This window comes from Pristiophorus japonicus, chromosome 2, assembly GCF_044704955.1.
Source record: "Pristiophorus japonicus isolate sPriJap1 chromosome 2, sPriJap1.hap1, whole genome shotgun sequence".
NCBI classification, from domain to species: domain Eukaryota; kingdom Metazoa; phylum Chordata; class Chondrichthyes; family Pristiophoridae; genus Pristiophorus; species Pristiophorus japonicus.
In genome coordinates, this window is record NC_091978.1 from 213,627,979 (window position 1) to 213,653,771 (window position 25,793).

At 45.6% G+C, this 25,793-nt stretch overlaps 1 protein-coding gene across 11 annotated transcripts in view; it reads right to left on the reverse strand.

Moving 5' to 3' along the window:
* The window catches only part of LOC139243823 (cytoplasmic polyadenylation element-binding protein 2-like), a 211,983-nt gene extending 188,992 nt beyond the window's left edge, over nucleotides 1-22,991 (reverse strand). For 2 of the 11 annotated variants that reach the window (XM_070870880.1, XM_070870876.1), the window contains exons 1-2: nucleotides 21,585-22,991; nucleotides 19,351-19,632 (exon numbers count right to left, since the gene is read on the reverse strand). In XM_070870880.1, the coding sequence (XP_070726981.1) occupies nucleotides 19,351-19,632; nucleotides 21,585-22,766 (1,464 nt within the window). In that variant the 5' untranslated portion in view covers nucleotides 22,767-22,991. The remainder of the gene's footprint in view (nucleotides 1-19,350; nucleotides 19,633-21,584) is intronic. The other 9 variants (XM_070870892.1, XM_070870887.1, XM_070870889.1 and 6 more) reach the window with 7 other exon arrangements.
* Nucleotides 22,992-25,793: the final 2,802 nt, after the last annotated feature.

Consider the following 25,793-nt stretch of genomic DNA (forward strand, 5'->3'; position numbering starts at 1 on the left):
GGTCCTGGCAGAACCCAAACTGACCATCAGTGTGCAGGTTATTGGCAAGTGCCACGTGATAGCACTGTTGACCACTCTTTCCATAACTATGCTGATGATTGAGAGTAGGTTTATAGAACAGTAACAGGCTGGATTGAATTTTTCCTGCTTTTTGTGGACAGGACATACCTGGGCAGTTTTCCACATTATCAGGTGGGTGCCAGTATTGTAGCTGCACTGGAACAGTTTGGCTAAAGGTGCTAGATCTGGAGCACAAGTCTTAAGTACAACAACTGGGATGTTGTCGGGACCTGGAGCCATGGTTGTGTCCAGTTTGGTCGGCAATTTCCTGATACTATGTGAAGTGAATTGAATTGGCTGAAGGCTGGTATCTGGTGGGGACCTCTAAGAGAAGGCCAAGAAGGAGCAACCACTCGGCATATCTGGTTGTGAATGCTTCAGCCTTGTCTTTTGCACTCGGTGGCTGGCCTCTGCCATCATTGAGGATGGATATGTTCATAGAGCCTCTTCCTTCCGTTAGTTGCTTAATAGTCCACCACCATTCACGACTGGATGTGGCAGGACTACAGAGCTTGATCTGATCTGTTTGTTGTGGGATCTCTTAACTGTTTATAGCATGATGCTTCTGCTGTTTATTATGCTTGCAGCCGTGTTTTACCTTCACCAGGTTGGCATCTCATTTTCATGTTCGCCTGGTCCTACTTCCAGCATGCTCTTCTACGTTATTATTTCGAGCTGTTCTTTTAGAACACATTTATGATCTTGTTAAAAATAGTGCACAAAGGAAATCTGCTCACTAAGTTTATGATGTCGCTAATATGCAGCAACCAAAAATATCTTCCCCTCTTAATCATTAACCTGCCACAGAAAAATGTCCTGCACCAGTACAAATGTTTTCAACTTCCTTTACCAGCAGTTATTATATCCACATTTTGCCAAATTGTAGGTAACATTGTGTTTCAGACATAGTTTTAAGTCCATTCCTAATATATCTATCAAAACTCATGTTCATATTTACTGTGGGCTATGAAATATGAATCACCACAAGAGAGAATAGACTTTCATCCCATCAATCTGTCTAGTTTCAAATCCAAACCCAAAGGTCAACGTATTAACCCAATGCACCTCACCCCCGCTTCACTGTTACACATCTGAATTGTTAGAAACATAGAAATTTACAGCGCAGAAGGAAGTCATTTTGGCCCATCGTGTCCGACAAAGAGCCCTCGGTCAGCAGCCCTGAAGGTTACATATAAACCTACGAACAATGAACAATGGCGGAAAGGCAAAGAGCATCCAGCCCAACCAGTCCGCCCCATACAACCGCGATACCCAATGTATCGCAACATTTTACACTCCACCCAGAGCCATGGAATCTCCTGGGAGAGGCAAAAAACACAGATAAAACCAGGCCAATTGGGGAAAAAAAATCTGGAAAAGTTCCTCTCCGACCCATCTAGGCAATCGAAACTAGTCCAGGAGATCACTCTGGCCATATTCAATTCCCTGAAGTACTTACCATCATGTCTGCGGCAACCAACAAGAGGTTATCCAATCTAATCCCACTTACCAGCTACAGGTCCGTAACCCTGCAGGTTACAGCACTTCAAGTGCACATCCAAGCACCTTTCAAATGTGGCATGGGTTTTTGCCACCACCACCCTTCCAGGGAGCGAGTTCCAGACCCCCACAACCCTCTGCGTGAAGAAGCTTCCCCTCAAATTCCCTCTAAACCTTCCACCAACCACCCTAAACCTATGCCCCCTCATAATTGATCCCTCCACCAAGGGAAATAGGTCCTTGCTATCCACTATATCCAGGCTCCTCAAAATTTTATACACCTCAATGAGGTCTCCTCTTAGCCTCGTCTGTTCCAAGGAGAACAAACCCAACCTATCCTCATTGCTAAGATTCTCCATTCCAGGCAGCATCCTCGTAAATCTCCTCTGCACCCTCTCTAGTGCAATCATGTCCTTCCTACAATACGGCAACCAGAACTACACGCTATGGCCTAACTAATGCATTATACAATTTAAGCATAACCTCCCTGCTCTTGTATTCTCTGCCTCAGCCAATAAAGGCAAGCATTCCATATGCCTTCTTAACCACCTTATCCACCTGGCCTGCTACTTTCAGGGATCTGCGAACAAGCACTCCAAGGTCCCTTTGTTCATCTATACTTTTAAGTGGCCTACCGCTTAATGTGTATACCCTTTCCTTATTAGCCTTCCTCAAGTGCATTACCTCACATTTCTCCGAATTAAATTCCATTTGCAACTGTTCTGCCCACCTGACCAGTAGATTGATAGCCTCCTGCAGTACATGACTTTCCTCTTTATTATTAACCACACAGCCAATTTTAATGTCATCTGCAAACTTCTTAATCATACCCCCTATATTCAAATCTAGATCATTGATGTATACCACAAAAAGCAAGGGACCCAGTACTGAGCCCTGCGGAATCCCACTGGAAACATTCTTCCAGTCACAAAAACATCCCTATAGGACCATATACAGAAATCAAAAATGGTACAAATGATTGATATATCTGACTTATGAATGGAATAGAATTTTCATCTGGAAATGCAATTTACGCCCACTCTGCCTTAATTGCTCTAATTCACATGTCTCGAGACCAACTTCCACGTGATACTAGTTCTTCAGCATGCAGTAACATACCATAGAATATAGAATTGAATACTTAGTAGCAATCACATGGTCGGCATATTTTGTTCAATCTGAATAATAAAAACATTAGCAAAATATATACTGATTAATATGGACTCACGCAAGCATTTTCTTCCAACTCTAGGATCTGTGTGCAAAACCGCAAAGTTTAATGGTGTGAAAGTCTTTTGCCAGTTATAGGGGTCTAACATAAAAATAAAGCTCAATATCCTCAAGGCAGTTCCCAGTGGACCTGGGTTCACAACTCAAACTGCCCATAATTCAACACTATATTTGCAATGTCAGCAAAAAAAAGCCATAAAAATGTAGGCAATGAGAAAAAATAAATCACATTAAGGCAATAGGAGTACCCGGAAACTGCAGCAGAGTGGAAACTTTACTTTGCATCGAGTTTATGTTATAGAAGTAAAAGATCCTATCTGGCAAACGTCCTTGACGATTTTGAGGATGTTACAAACAAAGTAGACAATGACATGATTTATTTCAACTATCAGAAAGCTTTTGACAAGTTCTATATGAAAGACTTCTGATAAAGTCTTATCCCATGTTCTTTAGTTTATCGAACAAACTAGGAAGCAGAGTACTTATGAGGACTATCAGATTGGGAAGAAGTTGTTGAGTGGACTTCTGCACGGGTCAGTGCTTAGAACCTAGTTTCCAATTTATATTACAAATATCGCGTTGAATTATGGTCAACTTTTGCTGTGGACTCAGGTCCACTGGGAACTAAGGTGCAATGCCAAACCTTATTTTTATGTAGGCCTAGATGTCTAAACCAATTGTAAGCTTGTCAAATTTGCCAACATTAAGGGAGAGTAATAGAGACAGAGGAAGCAGTTAAAAACTTTTTAGAAAGTATAAAAATCAGTTATGCAATTGCACAGACAAATAACATTTTATATTGACAATGTAAACTATTACACATTGGAAATAAATATGACCTACTATACAATAAACGGGGTAAAACTAGCACAGAGACGTGGAACGAGACTCGGCAGGAACAGTAAATGGATTGCCAGATGATGTGGAGAAGCAATTTAAAAACTATTAAATAGAATATATTGAAATATTTAGCCAGTGCAAAACAGAGCCATAAGAGTTTACAGCACAGGTGATGCCTTTGCCCACCGTGTTTGTGCCAGCTTTGAAAGCAATCAAAAACAAATTTGATTGTCTGTTCTCTTCCCATTGCACTGTATTTTCCTCTGCTTCAAATGATTTTCTCCACTTTACCCTTAAAAAGTGCAATGGTCGCTTCCTTAACTACTCATTGTGGTAGAACAACTCTCTGTGTAAAGAATTTTCTCCTAACCTCTCCTCTCCTCTCACTCACTGACTGCTTTAATTTATGGTTCCTTAGTACTGACTCTCTAATCAGAGGAAGTCAGTCCCTATTCACCCTTTCAGAATTGTAAAACCTCTATTGAGTCTTCTCTGCTCCATTGGAAATAGTCTCAGTATCTCGTCACTCCTCGTAACCATAATTCCACCTTTTCCGTCTATGCTCTCTATAACATTAATGTCATTAATGTGGATAAAACTGCACACAACTCTTTGACCTAACCAATGTTTTTCATAAATGAATTACTTCTTCAATCTCATACTCTATATGCCTATTTATAAAATCTAACATTCTTTTAACCTTTCTATGGCTTTATCGACCTGCACTCACACTTTCAAGGAGCTATGTATTTGAACCTCTAGGTTTCTGTTCCTCCACAACCTTCAGCATCTTTCATAAGAACATAAGAAATAGGAGCAGGAGTAAGCCATTTAGCCCTTCGAGCTGGCTCCGCCATTCAACAAGTTCATGGCTGATCTGCTACCTCAACTCCACATTCCTGCACTATCCCCATAACGCTTAATTCCCAAAATTCCCTGTCTTGAGTTTACTCAACGACTGACCATTCACAGCCCTCTTGGGTAAAGAATTCCAAAGATTCACAACCCTTTGAGTGAAGAAATTGCTCCTCATCTCAGTCCTAAATGGCTGACCCCTTATTCTGAGACTGTGATGCCGTGGTCTAGATTCCCCAGCCAGGGGAAACATCTTCTCAGCATTAACCCTGTCAAGCCCCTTAAGAATTTTACATGTTTCAATTAGATCACCTCTCATTCTTCTAAACTCTAGGGAATAAAGGCCCAGTCTACTCAATCTCTCCTCATTGGGAAATCCCCTCATCCCAGGAACCAGTCTTGCAAACTCCCTCCAAGGAAAGTATGTATTTCCTTAGATAAGGAGGCCAGAACTGTATACAGTACTCCCGATGTGTCCTCACCAATGCCCTGTATAATTGTAGTAAGACTTCTTTACTCTTGTACTCTAATCCGTTTATTACAAAAGCTAACATACCATTTGCTTTCCTAATTGCTTGCTGTACCTGCATGTTAACTTTGTGATTCATGTACAAGGACACCTAAATCCCTCTGAATGCAAATATTTCTGTTACTCACCATTCAAAAAATATTCTGTTTTTTTGATTTTACATAAGAACATAAGAAATAGGAGCAGGAGTAGGCCATTTGGCCCCTCGAACCCGTTCCGCCATTCAATATCATGGCTGATCTGATCTTGGGCTCAGCTCCACTTCCCTGCCCACTCCCCATAACTCTTATCATTCAAAAATCTGTCACTCTCCACCTTAAATATATTCAATGACCCAGCCTCCACAGCTCTCTGGGGCAGAGAATTCCATAGATTTACAACCCTCAGAGAAGAAATTCCTCCTCATCTCAGTTCTAAATGGGCGACTCCTTATTCTGACACTATGCCCCCTAGTTCTAGATTCCCCACGAGTGGAAACATCCTCTCTGCATCCACCTTGTCGAGCCCCCTCAGTATCTTGTATGTTTCAATAAGATCACCACTCATTCTTCTAAACTCCAATGAGTATAGGCCCAACCTGCTCAACCTTTCTTCATAAGTGAACCCCTCCATCTCAGGAATCAACCATGAACCTTCCCTGAACTGCCTCCAATGCAAGTATATCCCCCTCCTTAAATAAGGAGACCAAAACTCTAGGTGTGGTCTCGCCAATATCCTGTATAGTTGTAGCAGGACTTCCCTGCTTTTATACTCCATCCTCCTTGCAATAAAGGCCAACATTCCATTTGCCTTCCTGATTACTTGCTGTACCCACATACTAACTTTTTGTGTTTCATGCACAAGGACCCCCAGGGTCCCTCGGTACTGCAGTATTTTGTATCTTTTTTCCATTGAAATAATAATTTGCTTTGTTATTTTTCCTGCCACAGTGGATAACCTCACACTCCGTCTGCCAAATGTTTTCCCATTGACTTAGCCTGTCTATATCCCTTTGCAGATTCTTTGTGTCCTCCTCACAGCTTGCTTTCCCACCCGTCCTTCATCCATCATTAATGTAGATTGTAAATATTTGAGGCCCCAGCACCGATCCCTGTGGCACCCCACTAGTTACCTTTTGCCAACCGGAAAATGGCCCATTTATCCCGACTCTCTGTTTTCTGTTAGTTAGCCAATCTTCTTTCCATGCCAATATATTATCCCCAACCCCGTGAGCTCTTATCTTGTGCAGTAACCTTTTATGTGGCACCTTATCGCATACCTTCTGGAAATCCAAATACACCACATCCACTGGTTCCTCCTTATCCACCCTGCTCGTTACATCCTCAAAGAACGCCAGCAAATTTGTCAAACATGATTTCTTGTTCATAAAACCATGCTGACTCTTCTTTACTGCATTATGATCTTCCAAATGTCCTGCTACTGCTTCGTTAATAATGGACTCCAGCATTTTCCCATAGTTAGATGTTAGGCTAACTGGTCCACAATTTCCTGCTTTGTCTTCCTCCTTTTTTAAATAGGGGCATTACATTTTCAGTTTTCCAATCTGCTGGAACCTCTCCAGACTACAGGGAATTATGGCAGATTGCAACCAATGCATCCACCATCTCCGCAACCACTTATTTTAAGACCCTAGGATGCAGACCATCAGATCCAGGCCCAAGCAATGATCCTTGCTAGTTACTCCGCTAGTTACTGCCTGCCAAACCGAAAAAGTCCTATTTATTCCTATTCCCATTAGCCAATCCTCAATCCATGCTAGTATATTATCTCCAATCCCACGAGTCCTAATTTTGTGTAATAACCTCTTGTGGGGCACTTTATCAAGTGCAGACTCCAATTCTTCCCGCCGCCGCACCCCCCACTCCCCCAAAATGCATTACCTCATACTTCCCCATGCGTAACATCCTTTTATTTTTCACACTTAATTATTCCTTTCTCTCGCTTTTTTGCCAGCTTCTTTCCATTTATCGTCCTAACATTTGTATGTTCTGCTTCGTCAGCTTATGTTCATATTTTTTTAATTCCTTGCTCCCTAATGCAAAATACTTGAAGGCTTTCAGTTCCATCTTAGATAGATATTTCTTCCAAAGTTTTAAATTGCTGTTCATTTCCTATCAGTACAACCATCATCAGTTGGTCTCAACTGAAGAATATTAATATTTCCATTTGGATGGTCTTCATATTTCTTTGTTAAGCAGTATATGGATATTATTGCAATTTAAGAATAAACATTTCGGTCACTAATTGGGGTTTGAAAGATGCGAGGTTGTTTTATGTACAAATCATTGGGGTGAATGGTACCATAATCAAATTTGGATAATGCACGAACCCAGTTCATATCAATTCTAAACTCTCCAGTGCCATTTGCCTCTTTCTGGCTCCCACTCCAGTGATGGGAGAAGACAGAACAGTCAGAATGCATTAAAATCGATGAGCTGCAGTGACTTATGGAGAGTCTTATTAGTGGGTCAATTATTTTCCAGAATTTTTTGGCTAGAAAGTAGGGATCCAGCTGATACTGTGTCACGATATATGCGAGTGTAGGCAGCAATTTTCCAATAAAACGCATTATGCTCTTACTCAGCACAGGCTGTGCAATTTGTTTCCAGCAATTTAATTGCTAATGTTAACTAATCTTGGTTACTGAACAGCCATTAAATCAATAAGCTGCAAATCAAACCCCAATTCCACATCTACCCAATAACCAGTAGGTTGATAACTAAGTCTCAACTATAAATAAATTGGCTTCATAAAACTGCATTGGTAACATTAATAGTCAAAGTATTTTTTATAATAAGGCACCACACTGCAGATTTCAAGAGTATGAAAATGTAGTGCAGAATTGTACAATACACAGCCAAATCAGGTAAAAAGGTATTTCCCATTGCTAAAGAATAATGATTTCCTCTCAACATTTCTCCCTGCAACATCTTCACTCAGCAGACTAAACACACAAACCGTATACAACAGTTAGTCAGCCTGGACTTAATTTTCAGAGTCTCCACTTTGAAATTGGTGGCAGGCACAGTGACCCTTCCTGTCCCTCCAAGTTTCCTTGTTGGGTTTCCGCTTGTAGGCAGCTGCCCAGAGTCGCTGAGCCATTTCTAGACAGGAAATATCTGTTCCCTCTGTGAGAAAGCAGGAGGCCCCGCAGCTGATGCTGGGAGTGAAAAATCAGGAGCCCTTTACCTCCAGCTTAGGGAAAGTGGGTATTAGTTGAGGCTGCAGGCAGCTATCAATCAGGAAAGACGGCAAGCAGGGCCCATGCCTGGACAATAGGCAAATCCAGAATTGGCCTAGAAGAGAGGCAGGGAGGCTAGCTACGAAGCAAAGTTTGATAATGATGAATCATCACTGGAAAAGTAATGGAGGCATGTGTTTCCCACAGACCTCATCACTGGAACGTGGCATTGATCGAATAGGCCGTCAAATGGCATAAACTCAGCGCCTTTAATAAGAGAAGCAGACGTTTGTAACATATAATCGAATATTGTACTATAGAATGTTACTTCAAATGATCACGTGGCCCGAAAAACATTTTTCATACAAAATTGCCTCTCTGTGGTTGTTGTTGATCAAGTCGACAAACACTTTTCAATCAAGAATAGTTAACGATCTGTAATGTACATTCAAAGAGTTTTTAAACGCCTAAACCACAACCAAAAATAGTTTGCCTGGCTGAAGTCGTTTCGAAACATCCATGTATTTTCTTCCCTATTTCTGTTCAGTGATTCGAGCAGATAAAAGTGAAACAAGTTATCAAATATTATTACCTGCTCATTTACATCAAACTACCTTAAACAGCTGACTTCAACAGGCTCTGCAACAATATCATATTAACATAATTAATTCCTCATCACAATGCAATGAACCGACTTGAAGTCATCCAGCTGTAGAAAAATGAAGTACGAGGGGTTCAATTTTCCCCAAGCCGTTTCTTGGCGTACTTGAAGAGTTACGCCCATTTTTTGGGGGCCCAACTGCACCAAAAAAAAATCATCCAATATTCCCAGTTTGAATTGTTGATTTTGCCAGGTTATACTCCTAACCCTCGCCAAAAGGCCTCTCCGCTTTCGCCACTCTCCTTTTTTCCCCCCCTCCCCCGCTGAACGGTCTTCCCGCCCTCCTCTTTACCCCTCTCCTCTCCGCCCCCCCCCCCCACACTCCTCTTCCCCCCCTCCTCCTCTCTCCACACTCCTCTCTTTCCCCCCCCACTCTCCCCGATCTCCCCCGCCTCCACCTCTCCCCGCTTTCCCCCCCAACCCCACTCCCCCCCGCTCTCCATCCACCCCGCTCTACACCTCCCACCCTCCTCTCCCCCCACCTCCCCCCATCCCCATGACCTCTCCCCATCCCATCCCCCCCCTCCCCATGCCCCCTCACCTCTCCCCATCCTCCCAACTCCCCACCCCTCTCCACGCCCCCCCACCTCTCCCCGCTCCTCCTTTCTCCCTGCTCTCTCCCCCCTCCTCTCCCCGCTCCTCCTCTCTCCCTGCTCTCTCCGCCCCCCCCTCCACCCACTCTCCCCCTCCCCCTCCCTCTCCTCCCCCTTCCCCGGTTCCTGCCCCGCCCACTCTCCCCGGTCCCGCCCCCCCCTGCCCAATCTCCCACCCCCACTTTCCCCGGTCTCCCCCCCCCCCCGCCCACTCTCCCTGGTCCCCGGCCACTCTCCCCGGTCACTCTCCCCGGTCCCCACGCCCCGCCCACTCTCCCCGGTCTCCACCCCCCCCCCGCCCACTCTCCCCGGTCCATCCCCCCCCCCGCCCACTCTCCCCGGTCCCGCCCCCCCTGCCCAATCTCCCACCCCCACTTTCCCCGGTCTCCCCCCCCCCCCCGCCCACTCTCCCTGGTCCCCAGCCACTCTCCCCGGTCACCCCCCCGCCCACTCTCCCCGGTCCTCCCCCGCCGCCCTCCGCCGCCCACTCTCCCCGGTCCTCCCCCGCCGCCCACTCTCCCCAGTCCCGCCCCCGCCGCCCACTCTCCCCGGTCCCCGCCCACTCTCCCCGGTCCCCCCCCCCGCCCCCGCCCACTCTCCCCGGTTCCCCCAGCCCGTCTCCCTGGTCACCCACCCACCCCCCCGCCCCCGGTCCCCCCCGCCGCCCACTCTCCCCGGTCCCCCCCCCCCCCAGCACTCTCCACAGTTCCCCCCCTCCCCACCGCCCACTCTCTTCCCCCTCTTCCCCCCGCCCGTCTCCCCGGTCCCCCCCCCCGCCGCTCACTCTCCCCGGTCCCCGCCCACTCTCCCCCGTCCCCCCCGCCCACTCTCCCCCGTCCCCCCCCGCCCACTCTCCCCCGTCCCCCCCCGCCCCCGTTCCCCCCCCCCCAGCCCACTCGCCCCGGTCCCCCCCCCCCAGCCCACTCGCCCCGGTCCCCCCCCCCCAGCCCACTCACCCCGGTCCCCCCCCGCACCCACTCTCCCCGCTTCCGCCCCCGTACTACTCTCTCTCCGCTTCCCCCCCTGCACTACTCTCTCTCCCCCCACCCCGCACTACTCTCTCTCCGCTTCCTCCCCCGGCACAACTCTCTCTCCGCTTCCCCCCGCCGCACTACTCTCTCTCCGCTTCCCCCCCCCCCGCACTACTCTCTCTCCCCCCCCCCGCACTATTCACTCTCTTCCCCACTCTCCCCGTTCTTCCCCCCACCCCCTCTCCCCGCCCCACCCCACACCCAGTCTCCCCGCCCCCCCACACACCCAGTCTCCCCGCCCCCCCCCACCCGCTCTCTCTCCGCCCTCCTCCCACCACCACCCTCTGTCTCTCTCTCTCTCTCTCTCTCTCTCTCTCTCTCCCCAGCCCCCCTCCCCCCCCCCCCACACACCCAGTCTCCCCACCCCCCCCCCACACACCCAGTCTCCCCGCCCCCCCCACACACCCAGTCTCCCCCACCTGCTCCCCCAACCCCTTCTCCCCTCTCCTTCTCCCCACTCTCCTCTCCCTTCTCCGCCCACCCCCTTCTCTCCCCGCTCTCCTCTCCTCTTCCCCCCACCTCCTCTCCTCTCCCTTCTCCCCCCCTCTCCTCTCCTTTCTCCCCACCCCCTTCTCTCCTCTCCCTTCTCCCCCCATTCCTCTCCTCTCCCTTCTCCCCTTCTCTCCTTTCTCCCCCCCCCTCCCCTCCCCTCCTCTCCCTTCTCACCCCCCCTCCGCTCCTCTCCCTTCTCCCCCCCCCCGCTCTCCCCTCCTTCTCCCCCCCCCGCTCACCTCTCCCTTCTCCCCACCCCACCCTGCTCTCCTCCCCCCCCCCCCCCCAAACCCCGCGCTCTCCCCTCCCCACTCTCTTCTCCCACCCCACCACACACCATCCACCCCACACCACACCCCCCCCCCCCCACAGAGTCGGCAACATAGGGAAAATACAGCCGTGTGTTTTGTTTGTTCACGCCACTCAAATTCAGTTATGTCACTTTTATATTGAGTCAAATACTGTGCTACTGCCATGACACCTGGCGGTAATGCTAAAGAAAACTTGCTGAATTTGTAAGATTCAATAGTACAAAAATGTTTTCTTAAAATGAGGTCTTCCCCATGGCAAACCGTACCAAATGCAGCAAGTTTAATTTTGTGCTGTCACAAGTTGTGCCACTGGGAGCTGGCGGCACTGACATGGGTTGTGTCATTTATAAAAGCAGCTGTATTTCTGCTCGTATAGGCCAGATCCCAGGAGACCTTCATTGGCGAGGTGCTACCCAACATTTATGTTGCTAAATACAGCTCGCTTATCTCAGCAACAGAGTTGGAGAACTAGTTTTCTGTTGTCTAGTTTGGCCACCTGGAGCCCTATTTAGTAGTGTAAATGACAGAAGTCGGCTCAAGGATGCCGGTCTCCGAGAATCCAACCTAAACAATATGTACCAATATAAAGGCGGTTTCCATCCAGTTCCAAAACTATCCCACCTCTTCTTTCACAGCTATCTTCGTCTTTTGATAATCAGATCTCCATTCTGATCAAAAATTATTGCTCAGATTTTTTTCCCTGGGAGAGCGGAAGTGATTGAAGCTTCAATTTATGAAAAATATTAAAACAATCATAGAATTGAAAAGCAGACAAGTTAGAAACATAGAAACATAGAAAATAGGTGCAGGAGTAGGCCATTCGGCCCTTCGAGCCTGCACCACCATTCAATAAGATCATGGCTGATCATTCCCTCTGTATCTCTTTCCTGCTTTCTCTCCATACCCTTTGATCCCCTTAGCCATAAGGGCCATACCTAACTCCCTCTTGAATATATCCATTGAACTGGCATCAACAACTCTCTGTGGCAGGGAATTCCACAGGTTAACAACTCTCTGAGTGAAGAAGTTTCTCCTCATCGCAGTCCTAAATGGCCTACCCCTTATCCCAAGACTGTGTCCCCTAGTTCTGGGCTTCCCCAACATCAGGAACATTCTACCCGCATCTAACCTGTCCCGTCCCGTCAGAATCTTATATGTTTCTATGAGATCCCCTCTCATCCTTCTCAACTCCAATGTATAAAGGCCCAGTTGATCCAGTCTCTCTCTCCTCATAGGTCAGTCCTGCCATCCCGGGAATCAGTCTGGTGAACCTTCGCTGCACTCCCTCAATAGCAAGAATGTCCTTCCTCAGATTAGGAGACCAAAACTGAATACAATATTCCAGGTGAGGCCTCACCAAGGCCCTGTACAACTGCAGTAAGACCTCCCTGCTCCTATACTCAAATCCCCTAGCTATGAAGGCCAACATACCATTTGCCTTCTTCACCGCCTGCTGTACGTGTATGCCAACTTTCAATGACTGATGAACCATGACACCCAGGTCTCATTGCACTTCCCCTTTTCCTAATCTGCCGCCATTCAAATAATATTCTGTCTTCGCGTTTTTGCACCCAAAGTGAATAACCTCACATTTATCCACATTATACTACATCTGCCATGCATTTGCCCACTCACCTAACCTGCCCAAATCACCCTGCAGCTTCCTAGCGTCCCCCTCACAGCTCACACCGTCACCCAGTTTAGTGTCATCTGCAAACTTGGAGATATTACACTCAATTCCTTCATCCAAATCATTGATGTATATTGTAAAGAGCTGGGATCCCAGTACTGAGCCCTGCGGCACTCCACTAGTCACTGCCTGCCGTTCTGAAAAGGACCCGTTTATCCCAACTCTCTGCTTCCTGTCTGCCAACCATGTGCTTTGATTTTGCACACTAATCTCTTGTGTGGGACCTTGTCAAAAGCCTTTTGAAAGTCCAAATACACCACATCCACTGGTTCTCCCTTGTCCACTCTACTAGTTACATCCTCAAAAAATTCCAGAAGATTTGTCAAGCATGATTTCCCTTTCATAAATCCATGCTGACTTGGACCGATCCTGTCACTGCTTTCCAAATGCGCTGCTATTTCATTCTTAATAATTGATTCCAACATTTTCCCCACGACTGATGTCAGGCTAACCGGTCTATAATTACCTGCTTTCTCGCTCCCTCCCTTTTTAAAAAAGTGGCGTTACATTAGCAACCCTCCAGTCCATAGGAACTGATCCAGAGTCAATAGACTGTTGGAAAATGATCACAAATGCATCCACTATTTCTAGGACCACTTTCTTAAGTACTCTGGGATGCAGACTATCAGGCCCCGGGGATTTATTGTTATGTTAACCTTGTATCGAACCTTGGTTAGACCACACTTGGATTACTATCCACAATTCTAGTCTCCATATTATAAAAAGGAAATAGAGGCATTAAAGAAGGTGTAAAAAAGATTCACAAGGATGATACCAGAACTGAGAGGATATATTTATCAGGAAAGGTTGAACGGGTTGGAGCTCTTTTCTACAGAAAAGAGGGTGACCTGATAGAGGTCTTTAAGACAATGAAAGGGTTTGATGGGGCAGATGTAGAGAAAATGTTTCCACTTGTGGGGGAGTCCAAAACTAGAGGTCATAAATATCAGATAGTCACTAATAAATCCAATAGGGAATTCAGGAGAAACTTCTTTACCCAAAGAGTGGTTAGAATGTGGAACTCTAACACAGGGAATAATTGTGGCAAATAGCATAGATGCATTTAAGGGGAAGCTAGATAAGCATATATGAGGGAGAAAGGAATAGAAGGATATGCTGACTGGGTTAGATGAAGTAGGATGAGTGCTCATAAATACTGACATCGACCAGTTGTGCCGAATGGCTGATTTCTATATTCTGCACTCAATTTATTTCCAACACCAACTATTGTCCTAGGTGAAGGTAGAAATTAACCTATTAATACTTTTGCTCATGAAAAGCAGGACTGAGTGAAAGACTCACATACATTAGTCTCAAATAATATTCACTGAAGGCTACATCTACGAAAATGTGCAGGATCATGGACAGTCACACGGTTGTCAATATTAAGACACTGAACAAATATGAAACAATTACAGCAACAAGTTTTCTTTAAGTTGATGAAAGAACATTTTCTCAAGTGAGCTCGTTTTGGTAGATAAACATTGATTATTTTTAGTTTTTTTTTGATCAGTGAGATTGAACTGCAAGGAAGCAGTCACCACAGGAGCGATTCTGTGCTCCAGATCTCATATGAAGCACATGTCAGAAAATTGAAGCTGCTCAGCCTGCAATTTTCTGTCCATTAACGGACAGAAAATCATAGACTGGGCATACACAATTTCCCAAGATATTGCCAAATCTCCTTTCGGTTTATAACCAATCTTTGCTCAGCATAATAAGTAGCAAAGGCATCACTCAATAAATTAAGCTCCATTTCTATGTAAACAAGACAAAGATTTTATCCATGCAAAAAGCGTCATGAAAGCATAAAAAATACTGTTTTGAGTGTACAGAAAAATCTAAACTTAAGGGAAGCAATACTAAATTTAACATGGTTGCCATTACAGCTCAATTTACAGCCCTCATACGGCAACATCTGTTAGGCCATGCTTCATTTCATATCAATACTGCACAATCCTACATCATAACACAAGGTAGATTATCAACATTAATTAGCTAAAATCCAATGCATCTACCACAATGGTGAATGACTAGAATACTTGTATTTGATACCCAAGTGCAGTCACAAGAACACGATACATTTTAGCTTCCGTTGGCATTTACTTATGAAAACCTAAATAACAAGATTTGCTCTAGTAATTAGTATATTTTTCAAACAACAATCCTGATATATTTAATAATAATCTGGCAATTACAATCGCAGCAACTGTTGGTGATTTTGGATACCAAACATTGTCTGCAAGAGGGTAGCAATATGTACAGTCACTGTGAGGAAGAGAAGAAATTGTGTAGTCTCGCTATGATGTGTATTAAAAAAGAAAGGATGGCATGAGTTAGGAGGGAATGCATCAACAGATACAGTTTAATATAAAAACATGCGGTTTTCTAAAATTATGGCTCAAAGAAATTTCCGCACCCTACATCTTGTTTTTTAAATACATGGCTATTTTAAATCCAATGGAAGGCTGTGATTTAGATTTTTAATAAATAATCTTGACCAAGCAAAAAACACAATGACTCCAAGAATAGTGCTTTAAGTATGACTCCAAGAATGGTGCTTTAAGTAACACCCCAGTTTTACACATTAAAATAACAAAGTTTAAGATATACATTAAATGAGTAGCTTAGAAAATGAATATTTTAGCATATTCCTAATATGGCCCAAAAAAATCTGGAAGAGAAAAACTGCAGATTGGAAATGGATACTCAGTTTATAGTGCATATAGCTTAAAATTTGGAATTTCACAACACTTGAGGGCAAGTGAACCCTTTTGCCATAAATGTATGTGTCAAAAATGCTGAAACCCTGAAACTGTTCAGTCAGTTTTGTGCATGTACACAGTTCCTCATTTGAAGGTTGTCCACTTGCACGTCCCACTGCAGGTAAATGCAGGTGCCACTGACAGAACCAGATAGAGACTGCAGGCTATTCTTGTACAATCATATCTTCCATGTCACGATCTTTCTTTAGTCAAAATCTTCTAAAACTTATTTGATTCAGCGATTGTCCTCTTGGAAAATTGCAATGGCCACTCCATTATTTAAGAAGAGTGGGAGAGAGAACCCAGAAAATTATAGGCCTATTAGTCCAATGTCTGTTGTGGGGAAGTTACTAGAATCTGTCCTTAGGGACAGAGTGACTGAGCACTTGGACAAATATGAACTGATCAGAGAGAAACAGCGTGAATTTGTAAAGACCAAGTCATGTCTAACTAATCTAGTTGAATTTTTTGAGAAGGTTGTAATGTGATAAGCAAGGGAGTGTCTATAGATGTTATTTATATGGACTTCCAGAAGGCATTCGATAAGGTTCCACACAAGAGAATGTTAGCAAAAATTAAAGCACACAGAATTGGAGACAATCTATTAACATGGGTAGGGAATTGCTTCGGAGGTAGGATACAGAGTAGGGATATGTACTCCAATTGCTGAATGTGACTAGTGGTGTCCTCCAGGAATCTGATCTGGGGCCTCAGTTTTTCACTATACAGGCGTCAGAGTAGTTATCACCGGTACAAAAACGCAATACTGTGGATGCTGAAAATCTGAAATAAAAACAGAAAATTCTACAAACACTCAGCAGGTCAGGCAGCATCTTTAGAGAGAAACAGAGTTAACGTTTCAGTTCGATGACCTGAATCAGAGATCTGATGAAAGGTCATCAACCTGAAACATTAACTCTGTTTCTTTCTCCACAGATACTGCCTAACCTGCTGAGTATTTCCAGCATTTTCTGTTTTTATTTTAGTTATCCCCAGTGTCCTATCCAATATTTATTCCTCAACCAATATCACTAAAACAGACCGTTACCCAAGATTGATCTGATCACATCCAGATCAATCTTTAACACAACTTTATGTCAAACCAAGAAGACGGCTCCTACTCAGATGGTTTATTTTAAACATATTCCCCAAAAAGATTTTGATTGTCAAGCTAACTGCTTCTATGGCGGTATACTCTGAAACATTAGAATTTAAATTGCACTGCATTGCCACAAAGAAATCCAAGATTTATTTATATGCACAAAGCCATGAATGAATACAACAATGAATGTTGCAAATTTTGCACAAAATACCTTTCTAATACAAACCAAGATTTTCAACATCCAATGGAATGGTCACAAAAGCAGAAAATATATGTAGAACCTCACATAAGACAACTCTCAGATCTCCACAGCTATTATACAAAAAGTTCTATATGTGTTAATTTGATATTGGTGGGGGTTTTTTTTAAGAAATATTTTAATTCAATAGTTACACTGCTGGTCAGGACAATTTGTGATGAAGCGCACCACTTAAGAACTGTGCAGCACTCAAGCATATTGACTTTCAATGTGATCTCTCCCCCACCTGTACATCCCCACCCAACCCAAAATGTGTTATGCAGTAATGTGATTGTACTGCTAGTTGTTGTACACAATTCTAATGGACAAGATAAAAATTCTACACACCTACCATTACACTTTCATCAAATCTTAGTGACAATACTGTAGTACAGTGACTAGATGCAACAGTGAACCCATCATGTCTGTCACTGCACCAACTGAATCAGACATGGGTCAGAGGAAAGCTGCTCTACCTCAGTTACTGAAATCAGTTTCCCATTAAAAAATTTTAACTGTCGTTTTTTTAAAAAGTACTAAGAATGGAGGTACATTAAATATATATTTTTAAATAATGCATAAAACTCCCTTTTATAGCAAGTTTCACCATCAGACTGTATTTTTAAGTACAGAACAGAGCTAAGGAATTAGTTTTGCATGTTGTAGCAAAGAGCCAGCACAAACACAAAGGGGGCAAATTGCCCTGCGCCCTGAATGGGGGCGGTAATCAGCTGGGGCCGGGAATTTTGTGCCTGGTGCAGAAGTCCCACCCCCACCGCTGAATTGGGCTTGCTGCCCCTCAAAGGAAGTGGAGCGCAATCTCATGCACTCCATTTCCTTTAGGGGCAGTTCCTGGGGTACTGTGGGGACGGTGAGTGAAACGTCACATGGAGCAACGAGCTTTAACGGCCCTCCCCTTCGCCTAAAGGGGAGGGCTGCTGCGCCCTCTGCAAAGCCTCTGATGGCCTCCACTAGGGCAGCATGGGACCAGGCCTCCAACTCGGCACCCAAACCGAAGTGCCGGGCTGCACAAGCCGACCTGAGAGTCGGCAATCCAGAAAAAATGGCAGCGCGGGCCGCTGGCGCCCTCCCCTTTAAGAATCACCCAGAGAGAGGATATCACCTGCTCGCATCAACCTCGTGTCCCGCAGGGCAATTCCCCCCCACGGGGCAGTAAGGGGTCAGTGCGGTAAGAGGTCGCCTCGCACAGCGATGATGTCATCGCTGGTTGCACGGCTGCCCAGGGCGCTATCAGCAGGGTGCAGTGCCGCCATGGCAGCTCCACCGCAGACTCCTGGGCAATTTCCCTGGAGCTGGTCGAGCTCCTCACACCTACCGCCTCCCCCCCACACCCTCGCCTCACCACCCAGGTGAAAAGTCTCCTCCGCCTAATTAGCGCTCCCCCCGAAGGTGCTATCAGGCCTCTAAAAAAGGGACAATTTCGCCCCCAAACACAAATGGTCTCCTTCTTGTCTGCAGGCTTGTATTGTTCTAAATAAATAATTTGCCAAAATGATCAAGTGTTTTGTTCATTTGCCAATGTTGATTTCTTGCCTCCTCTACTGAAGCCGCTGAGTCATGCTGTAGTGCAGCTACATAGGGCCCACCATCTTGCCCAAGTGGCTATTCTTGATATGCAAGATTAGACGATGAGTGTCAGCAGGCTAGCTACTCACCCATTGCAGCATAACAGCTGATTTCATCCTCACTCAACATTCATATGTGCACACTTTCCAAAAGGGATTTTTAAGTAGCGAGCAGTGACACAAATCCTGACCGATTCCTCAACCCGGACTAGCAGGACAAACCTATGGCCTTCCCCGGTCGAATGATTCAGCACTACATTGGGCTGTGTATTTGCCCAGTGCGCCATTAGTGGAGCTCTGCTGATTTTAACTATCGGCATTTTATTTAAAATACTAATGGTTACAAGGAACAGGAAACCAACTACAGCCAAAAATGCAACAAAAGCCATCAGATACCTGGAATCAGAACATCATAAATACCCTGATTTGATTATTATACCTCTTATTTTACTTAAATTCCTTCACATCTAGCTCAATAATCCTCAAATGAAATTCTTCAAAAATTACATTGGAATTTATTGTCCAAACATATACGGTAGTGGGTGAGGAAGATAGAATGATCATTGTTTTTATCAGAATGTTTTTTTTAATGTCGCTGGTGAAACTAACTCGTCAAGGAAATACAGTAGACTACATTTTATTTTTGACTATTTGCATGCCAAAAAAACAGCATGTCCTGTTCTTACCTGTAAAGGTAACAGAGTGTTGCTATTGTTGTCCGTCCTGAAAACATTGTCTTCGATCCAAGATTTTGGTGTCAGTGTTGGGGCTGAACGAGGAAATTTGGGCGGTGCTATAATATTACTGGAGAAAGGTTTCTTCAGTGGAGAGATTTGGTTCACGGTTGTCGGCATTCCTATACCTCCAGTTCTGCGGTGATCCCTTGTCTGCATGCCTCCCCAAGAGACTCCTGCACTCCAGCCACTGCTCTGGTGGCTATTCCATGGAGACTGTTTCATTATGGGCTGCTAATATTAAACCATAGATTATAAATATATACACACATACATTTAGCAATAGGACATACTTTTAATTACAGGAGTACACAAGCTGGGTAAAAACTTGGCCCCGGTGTTAAAATCTTCAACAATCAGCTTTAGTGCACTCTGTCAGAACATTTGTCCTTCAACAATTTTATCAAAACCTTCAGCATTTACCCCAGAAAAATTTACTGACCTCTGTAATAGGTCTTATAGCTAGATTTGTTGTTTTCCTGATGCCCTGGGGTACAATTAACCAATGTCACTGATCTGTTAGTTGCATGAAAAATAAGATATCTATAATCATTCTCTCGAAGACTATAAATCTTGCAATTTCCTTTAAAAAAAATTCTAGCATCCATATCAAATGGACAATGGGCGAGTGAAAGAAGGGTATGCATCATAGAAACATGACTAATATTAAGTGTATAATAATTTTTTTTCCAAATCTCACTTACCAATATATTGTTATATTGCTTAATGCATGTTACTGTAAATAATGTTAGGGATTTTAAAAATGAAATTTATGAGCAATTTAATCTATTCGGATTAAATGCAAATAATTTGTTGTCCCTATAGTCTATGATAAACCTGGGTTGCCATTCCAATTTTCCCCAAATGATGACCCAAGCATATTCAGACACCATGGAAAAAGTCCTAACCAGATCCAAAAGGCTTGCCCACCATGTCGTTTAAAGTCCTACTACATTTTCTACCAGCCTACTGAAGAGTTTTTTTGGCTGCTGTGCAATCAGATTTTTCCAGCCCCCAGATTGTCTAGCTATTTCTCTCACCGTGTAGCATAAATTACATTTATTGCAGTCATTCTGTGTTCTTGAAAACACAAAGTATTGTACTATCTCAACTTCAACAAACACTATGGTTTTATGCAGCATGAATCGATCAAGCAGGAGATGGTCAAACTATGTTTCAATTGCAGGGTATAATTCATTTAATGATTTGCAATACAAAGAATTGGAATTTTATGTATGTTGGTTAAGAATCCTGTTCCCTATTTTAAATGGCCAGCGAGAACTGATAATAACCTGTGTGTGTGTGCATGCAATAAACTGCACAGTAATTTTCCACTGCTACCACCTCTCTGCATCATGTCACTACTGTCCATCCAACACAGCTGCAGTATCCGACTGAATACTGCACCTATATTTGGCTCATTGGTTCGGAATTAAGCATAAATTATTTCTTCACAAATTAACCATTTTGGGGCTGTTTTGAGGCAAGTACTAAATCCCCTCTATGTATTAGCATCCTCAACATATCGAAAATTAGCGATTGGTAAAAATACTAATTCACTCGAATGTACTTATTAAACTGCACGCAATAATTAGTCTTTCGCGCACATATTTGGGCAACAATCCGGAATCAGTTCATCTTAAGACTTTAAATAACTTCAGCCTAGGTGTGGTTGCAGAACGCCAGAAAGATCTGAAGAGTTTTGTTTTTTTGTAATCATCTCTAGGCGTTGACAACTCGCACTCTGCACCATAGTTAAAAAACAGAGAAAAACACACACAGGCCTCCGGCTCTCCCGACTGCTCGCCAGCAGTATACAGGAGCAGTCGGAGCGGAGGGCAGACGGATCCTGTCCTGATTCGTCTCAACTTCCTTCACGGCAAAGAAACACCACTAGAGACCGCACGGCACCCGGGGACACCAGGCTCGCAGCTCACAGACAAGCGGCGGTGGGGGACATCAGAAGAGAGCTTTTTAAATGCAACATTAAAATAAATCTGAATCAAATCGAGATATAAAAACATATGGAGACTGCCCGGGAACGGGACATTGATCGGGACACTGACACTCACCGGGCACCGGGACACTGACACTGACAGGGACACGGGCCGGGGAGCCAGTGGGCAGAGTTGGAGCTGCTGAGGAGGGCGGCCGGGGCTGCGCTGCCTCCCTGCCCTGAGCCTTACCTGGTGGTGGTTGTAGGTGTTCCTCTGGTGAGGGAAGGCGGCCTGATGTTGGTGTTGGTGCTGGGGCTGGGGGTGGTGGTGATGGTGGTGCTGAAGGCCGACAGGAGACCGCCGGTTCTGTTGCTGCTGAGGTAAAGGGGAGAAGCTGCCCCCGTAGCCGTGGCTCATCCCGGTGGCGTTAGCAGCGAAATTCTGGAAGAGGACCGTGCCGTTGATGGACGGGATGCCGTGGAAGAAGCTGTCTTCAGCGGGGTTGGGCACGGGGCAGGCTCCCGGGCCGGCGGACAGCCCCGGGGCGGTAACAGCGCCTCCGGATCCCGGCGAAGAGCTCATGTGAGAGGCGGATGCCGGGGACCAGGCGGTGCCGTAGCCGGTGAGAGCGGCGACCGGAGACGGGGAAGAGCCGTTGCTGCTGCTGCTGCCACCGCCGACGACTCCTCCGCCGGGGCCGGGGTCCTGCTGATGGTGGAGCTGCTGCTGCTGAGAGCCGGCGCCGAGCCCCGGTAACATCCCGATCTCGCCACCGGCCGCCGTCATGTTACCGGGAGGCTCCATCATCCTGTGGCCGCGGTGGTGGCTACGCTCTGCAAGGATCACAGCGGCCGCAATAGCAGAGGCATCGGCGGAGGCGAGCGCGTCCCTGCCTCCTCCCTCCTCCTCCTCCTCCTCCTGCCGGCGGTGGTGCTGCTCTCCCGGGCTGGTAGGCTGGAGCTGGCGGCCGCGGTGCTGCGGAGGAGGAGGATGGCTCCGTCTGGTCAGGGTGTCCGGACACTTGTCGTGCTGCTGCTGCTCGCTGGTGCCGTGGTTTTGCGCGGATGCCAGTCGGGTGGCAGAGCCTGGTGTCGGTGCAGCGCTACTGTGAGCTCGGTTGGTGCTGTCTGCAGCAGTGCTGGTGGTGGTGGTGGTGGTGCTGTCCGGCATCAGGAGGTCATCACCCTGCATAATAGGACTGGCGTGTGGAGCCGGGGTGACTGGTGGGAAAAACAAAGAGGCGGAGGAGGAGGAGGCGGCGCCGGCGGCAGGCCGGCCGCTGCGGGGGGAGGAGGAGGGTAACAAAGAGGGGGAAGGACAGGACGTGGCCGCCGCCAACTCCGGCGCCGGGCATCGGTAAACACCGACACCGCCCCCGCCCAGGACACTGTTGGCCGCCGTCTGTAACAAGGCGAACCCGTAATCGCCCATTTATAATGTGTGTGTGTGGATGTGCCGACCGGGCCGGGTTAACCCCGGCAGGGAGAGATCATGGCGGCTTTCACCGAGCAGCGCGGGTGGATCCGTTTTATTTCTCACCGGGACGCCCCATACTATGGTGACTGTTTGATGCCCGCTGCCCCGTCCCTGCCACACTCTTCTCCCCCCTCCCTTCGTCTCACTGCCGGATCTGTTCGGCAGATCGCAGCGCCTGCCCGCTGACCTTTCCCCTTCCTGTTTCCAGGCTCCCCTTTCTTCCAGTCACTGCGATGGTTCTTTTTGCCGAACGCGCATGCGCGCGGCTCTTTTCTCTTTCACTGTTTCGTGACACCCCTCGTTTTATTTGCATTGACGTCAACAGCACGTGTGAAAACGCGTACTAATCGCGCGCCGTGGGAAAACAAATAAACAGGTTTAACGGCCTGTGTGCCGGAGAGAGGCAGGAGAGGAGGGGGGGCCTGAGAGGTGAGGGGGAGGGGCCTGAGAGGTGAGGGGGAGGGGCCAAAACACTCCTCTCCACAATCGTCCAGCTGGGTTGCGAATGCACTCATAAGAACATAACACGAACAGGAGTAGGGCATACGGCCCCTCGAGCCTGCTCCGCCATTCAATAGGATTATGGCTGATCCGATCATGGACTCAGCTCCACCTCCCCGCCCGCTCCCCATAACCCTTTATCCCCTTAGCGTTTAAGAAACTGTCTATTTCTGTCTTAAATTGATTCAATGTCCTAGCTTCCACAGCTCTCTGAGGCAGCAAATTCCATAGATTTACAACCTTCTGAGAGAAGAAATTTCTCCTCATCTCTGTTTTAAATGGGCGGCCCCTTATTCTAAGATTATACCCTCTAGTTCTAGTCTCCCCCATCAGTGGAAACATCCTCTCTGCATCCACCTTGTCAAGCCCCCTCATAATCTTATACGTTTCGATAAGATCACCTCTCATTCTTCTGAATTCCAATGAGTAAAGGCCCAACTGTGATATATTCATAGAGTACAGCACACACAGCTTCCTAACATGGCAGGCGGCTCTCTCGGAAGTCTCCGGAAATCTGCCTAGTTCTGTTTATTATTAATCCTGCACTTGCAGTACACAATATGTCCACACCCACAGTGTGGAGCTACAAACATTACAAGCTTACAGACATTACACTTCTCCCTCCTTAATGAAGAAGCCATCATAACAAACATCATACATAACTTTCATGTTTATACATAACATAGGATATAAACTTATTTTTTTTCCATATTTACAAATTTAACTTTACCATTTGTTTTCTATTTCGAAGAGGGTATCTTCGCTCTCGAACAGAATCTTCCAAACATGGTGTCGATTTCACATTCATTCGAGGCTCATCCTGAGGAATGTTTTCCTCCACGGAATTTCCTTCATTTTCATTTGAACTGACTCTAACTTCAGGCTCTTTGTTTTCCTGACTCGGACTCAGACTTACATTCTGATTCTCTCCTGGATTTGTTTCCAGTACATTGGATTTAGGATTTGTTACTGGTATATCAAAACTATCTGATGAGTCAGAAATAATTGAATCATTCCCACCTTCAACTCCTTCCATGTCTGTAGGTAAAATATGATCAATATGAACAAACCTAACCTGTCCATGATCAAACATCTTTACCAAATATGTGCGAGGACCACATATCTTCACCACCCTTCCTGGTAACCACTTTAACCCTTTATGGTGATGGTTCTTCACTCTCACCTTCTGATTTAATTTCACACCTCTCTTATTCTATCTTCATCATGATTCTCTTTCTGTCTTAATTGTGTCTCTTCTACGGACTGTGTCAAATTTGGCTTTAACAACGAGAATCTGGTTTGTGGCTGTTGTTTGAGAAACAACTCTGCTGGTGTTCTACCAGTAGTTGTATGAGGAGTATTTCGATATGTAATCAAAAAATTAGCCAATTTGTGATCCAATGACAACTGTCGTTTCCTTGGGTTTGGATCTAACATTTGTTTTATGCGGGCACGTTTTACAATTTGTACAGTGCGCTCTGCTGCACCATTCGAAGCAGGATGGTATGGTGGAACCTTGGTATGTTTCACACCATTTTTGCTCGTGAATTGTGCAAATTCTTCTGAACGAAATTGTGGTCCATTATCCGAAACAATTTCTTCAGGGAGGCCAAATGAAGAAAATAATTTTCGTAAAATGTCCAATGTTTTACTTGTTATTTTCCACATTGGAAACACCTAAACCCACTTCGAATGGCTATCAGTCACAATGAACAATTGTTGTCCTTCTAACTCAACAAAATCTATATTTAGCCTTTGCCACACCCAGGGAGGTCATTTCCATGGCAGTAATGGTACTGGTGGTGGTTGCTTGCTTACCGATTGACATGTCATACACTGACTCACGATGTACTCTATATCTTTATCAAGACCTGGCCACCATAAATAACTGTGTGCAAAACTCTTGGTCAAGCACATTCCCACGTGCTGTTCATGGAGGTCTCCTAATAATTTGGACCTGAATTTATTTGGTATAACCACTCTTGCACCCCACATGATACAATCTTTATCGACTGATAATTCATTCCTACGAATGAAGAATGGATGTGTATCTTTGTCTGCTACCTGGTTTGGCCATCCATTTGCAATATACTCATACACCTTTGACATCACTGGGTCATGTTTGGTTGCTCTACCAGTCTCTTCAGCTGTGACTGGCAGTTCATCAATGTATGAAAAATAAAACACTTCTTCTCTATCGGGTGTAACTTGTGATGGGGAAGGCAATCTAGACATTGCATCAGCATTACTGTGATCAGCTGATCGTCTGTATTCAATATATGTATATGCTGACAAAATCAAAGCCCAGCTCTGCATTCGGGCTGCAGCTAATGTTGGAACTGGGAACTTTGGATGGAGGATTGCTGTTAAGGGCTTATGGTCCGTAACGATGGTAAACTTATGACCATACAAGTATTTGTGAAACTTCTTGACCCCAAAAATTAATGCCAAAGCTTCCCTTTCAATTTGCGCATAATTACT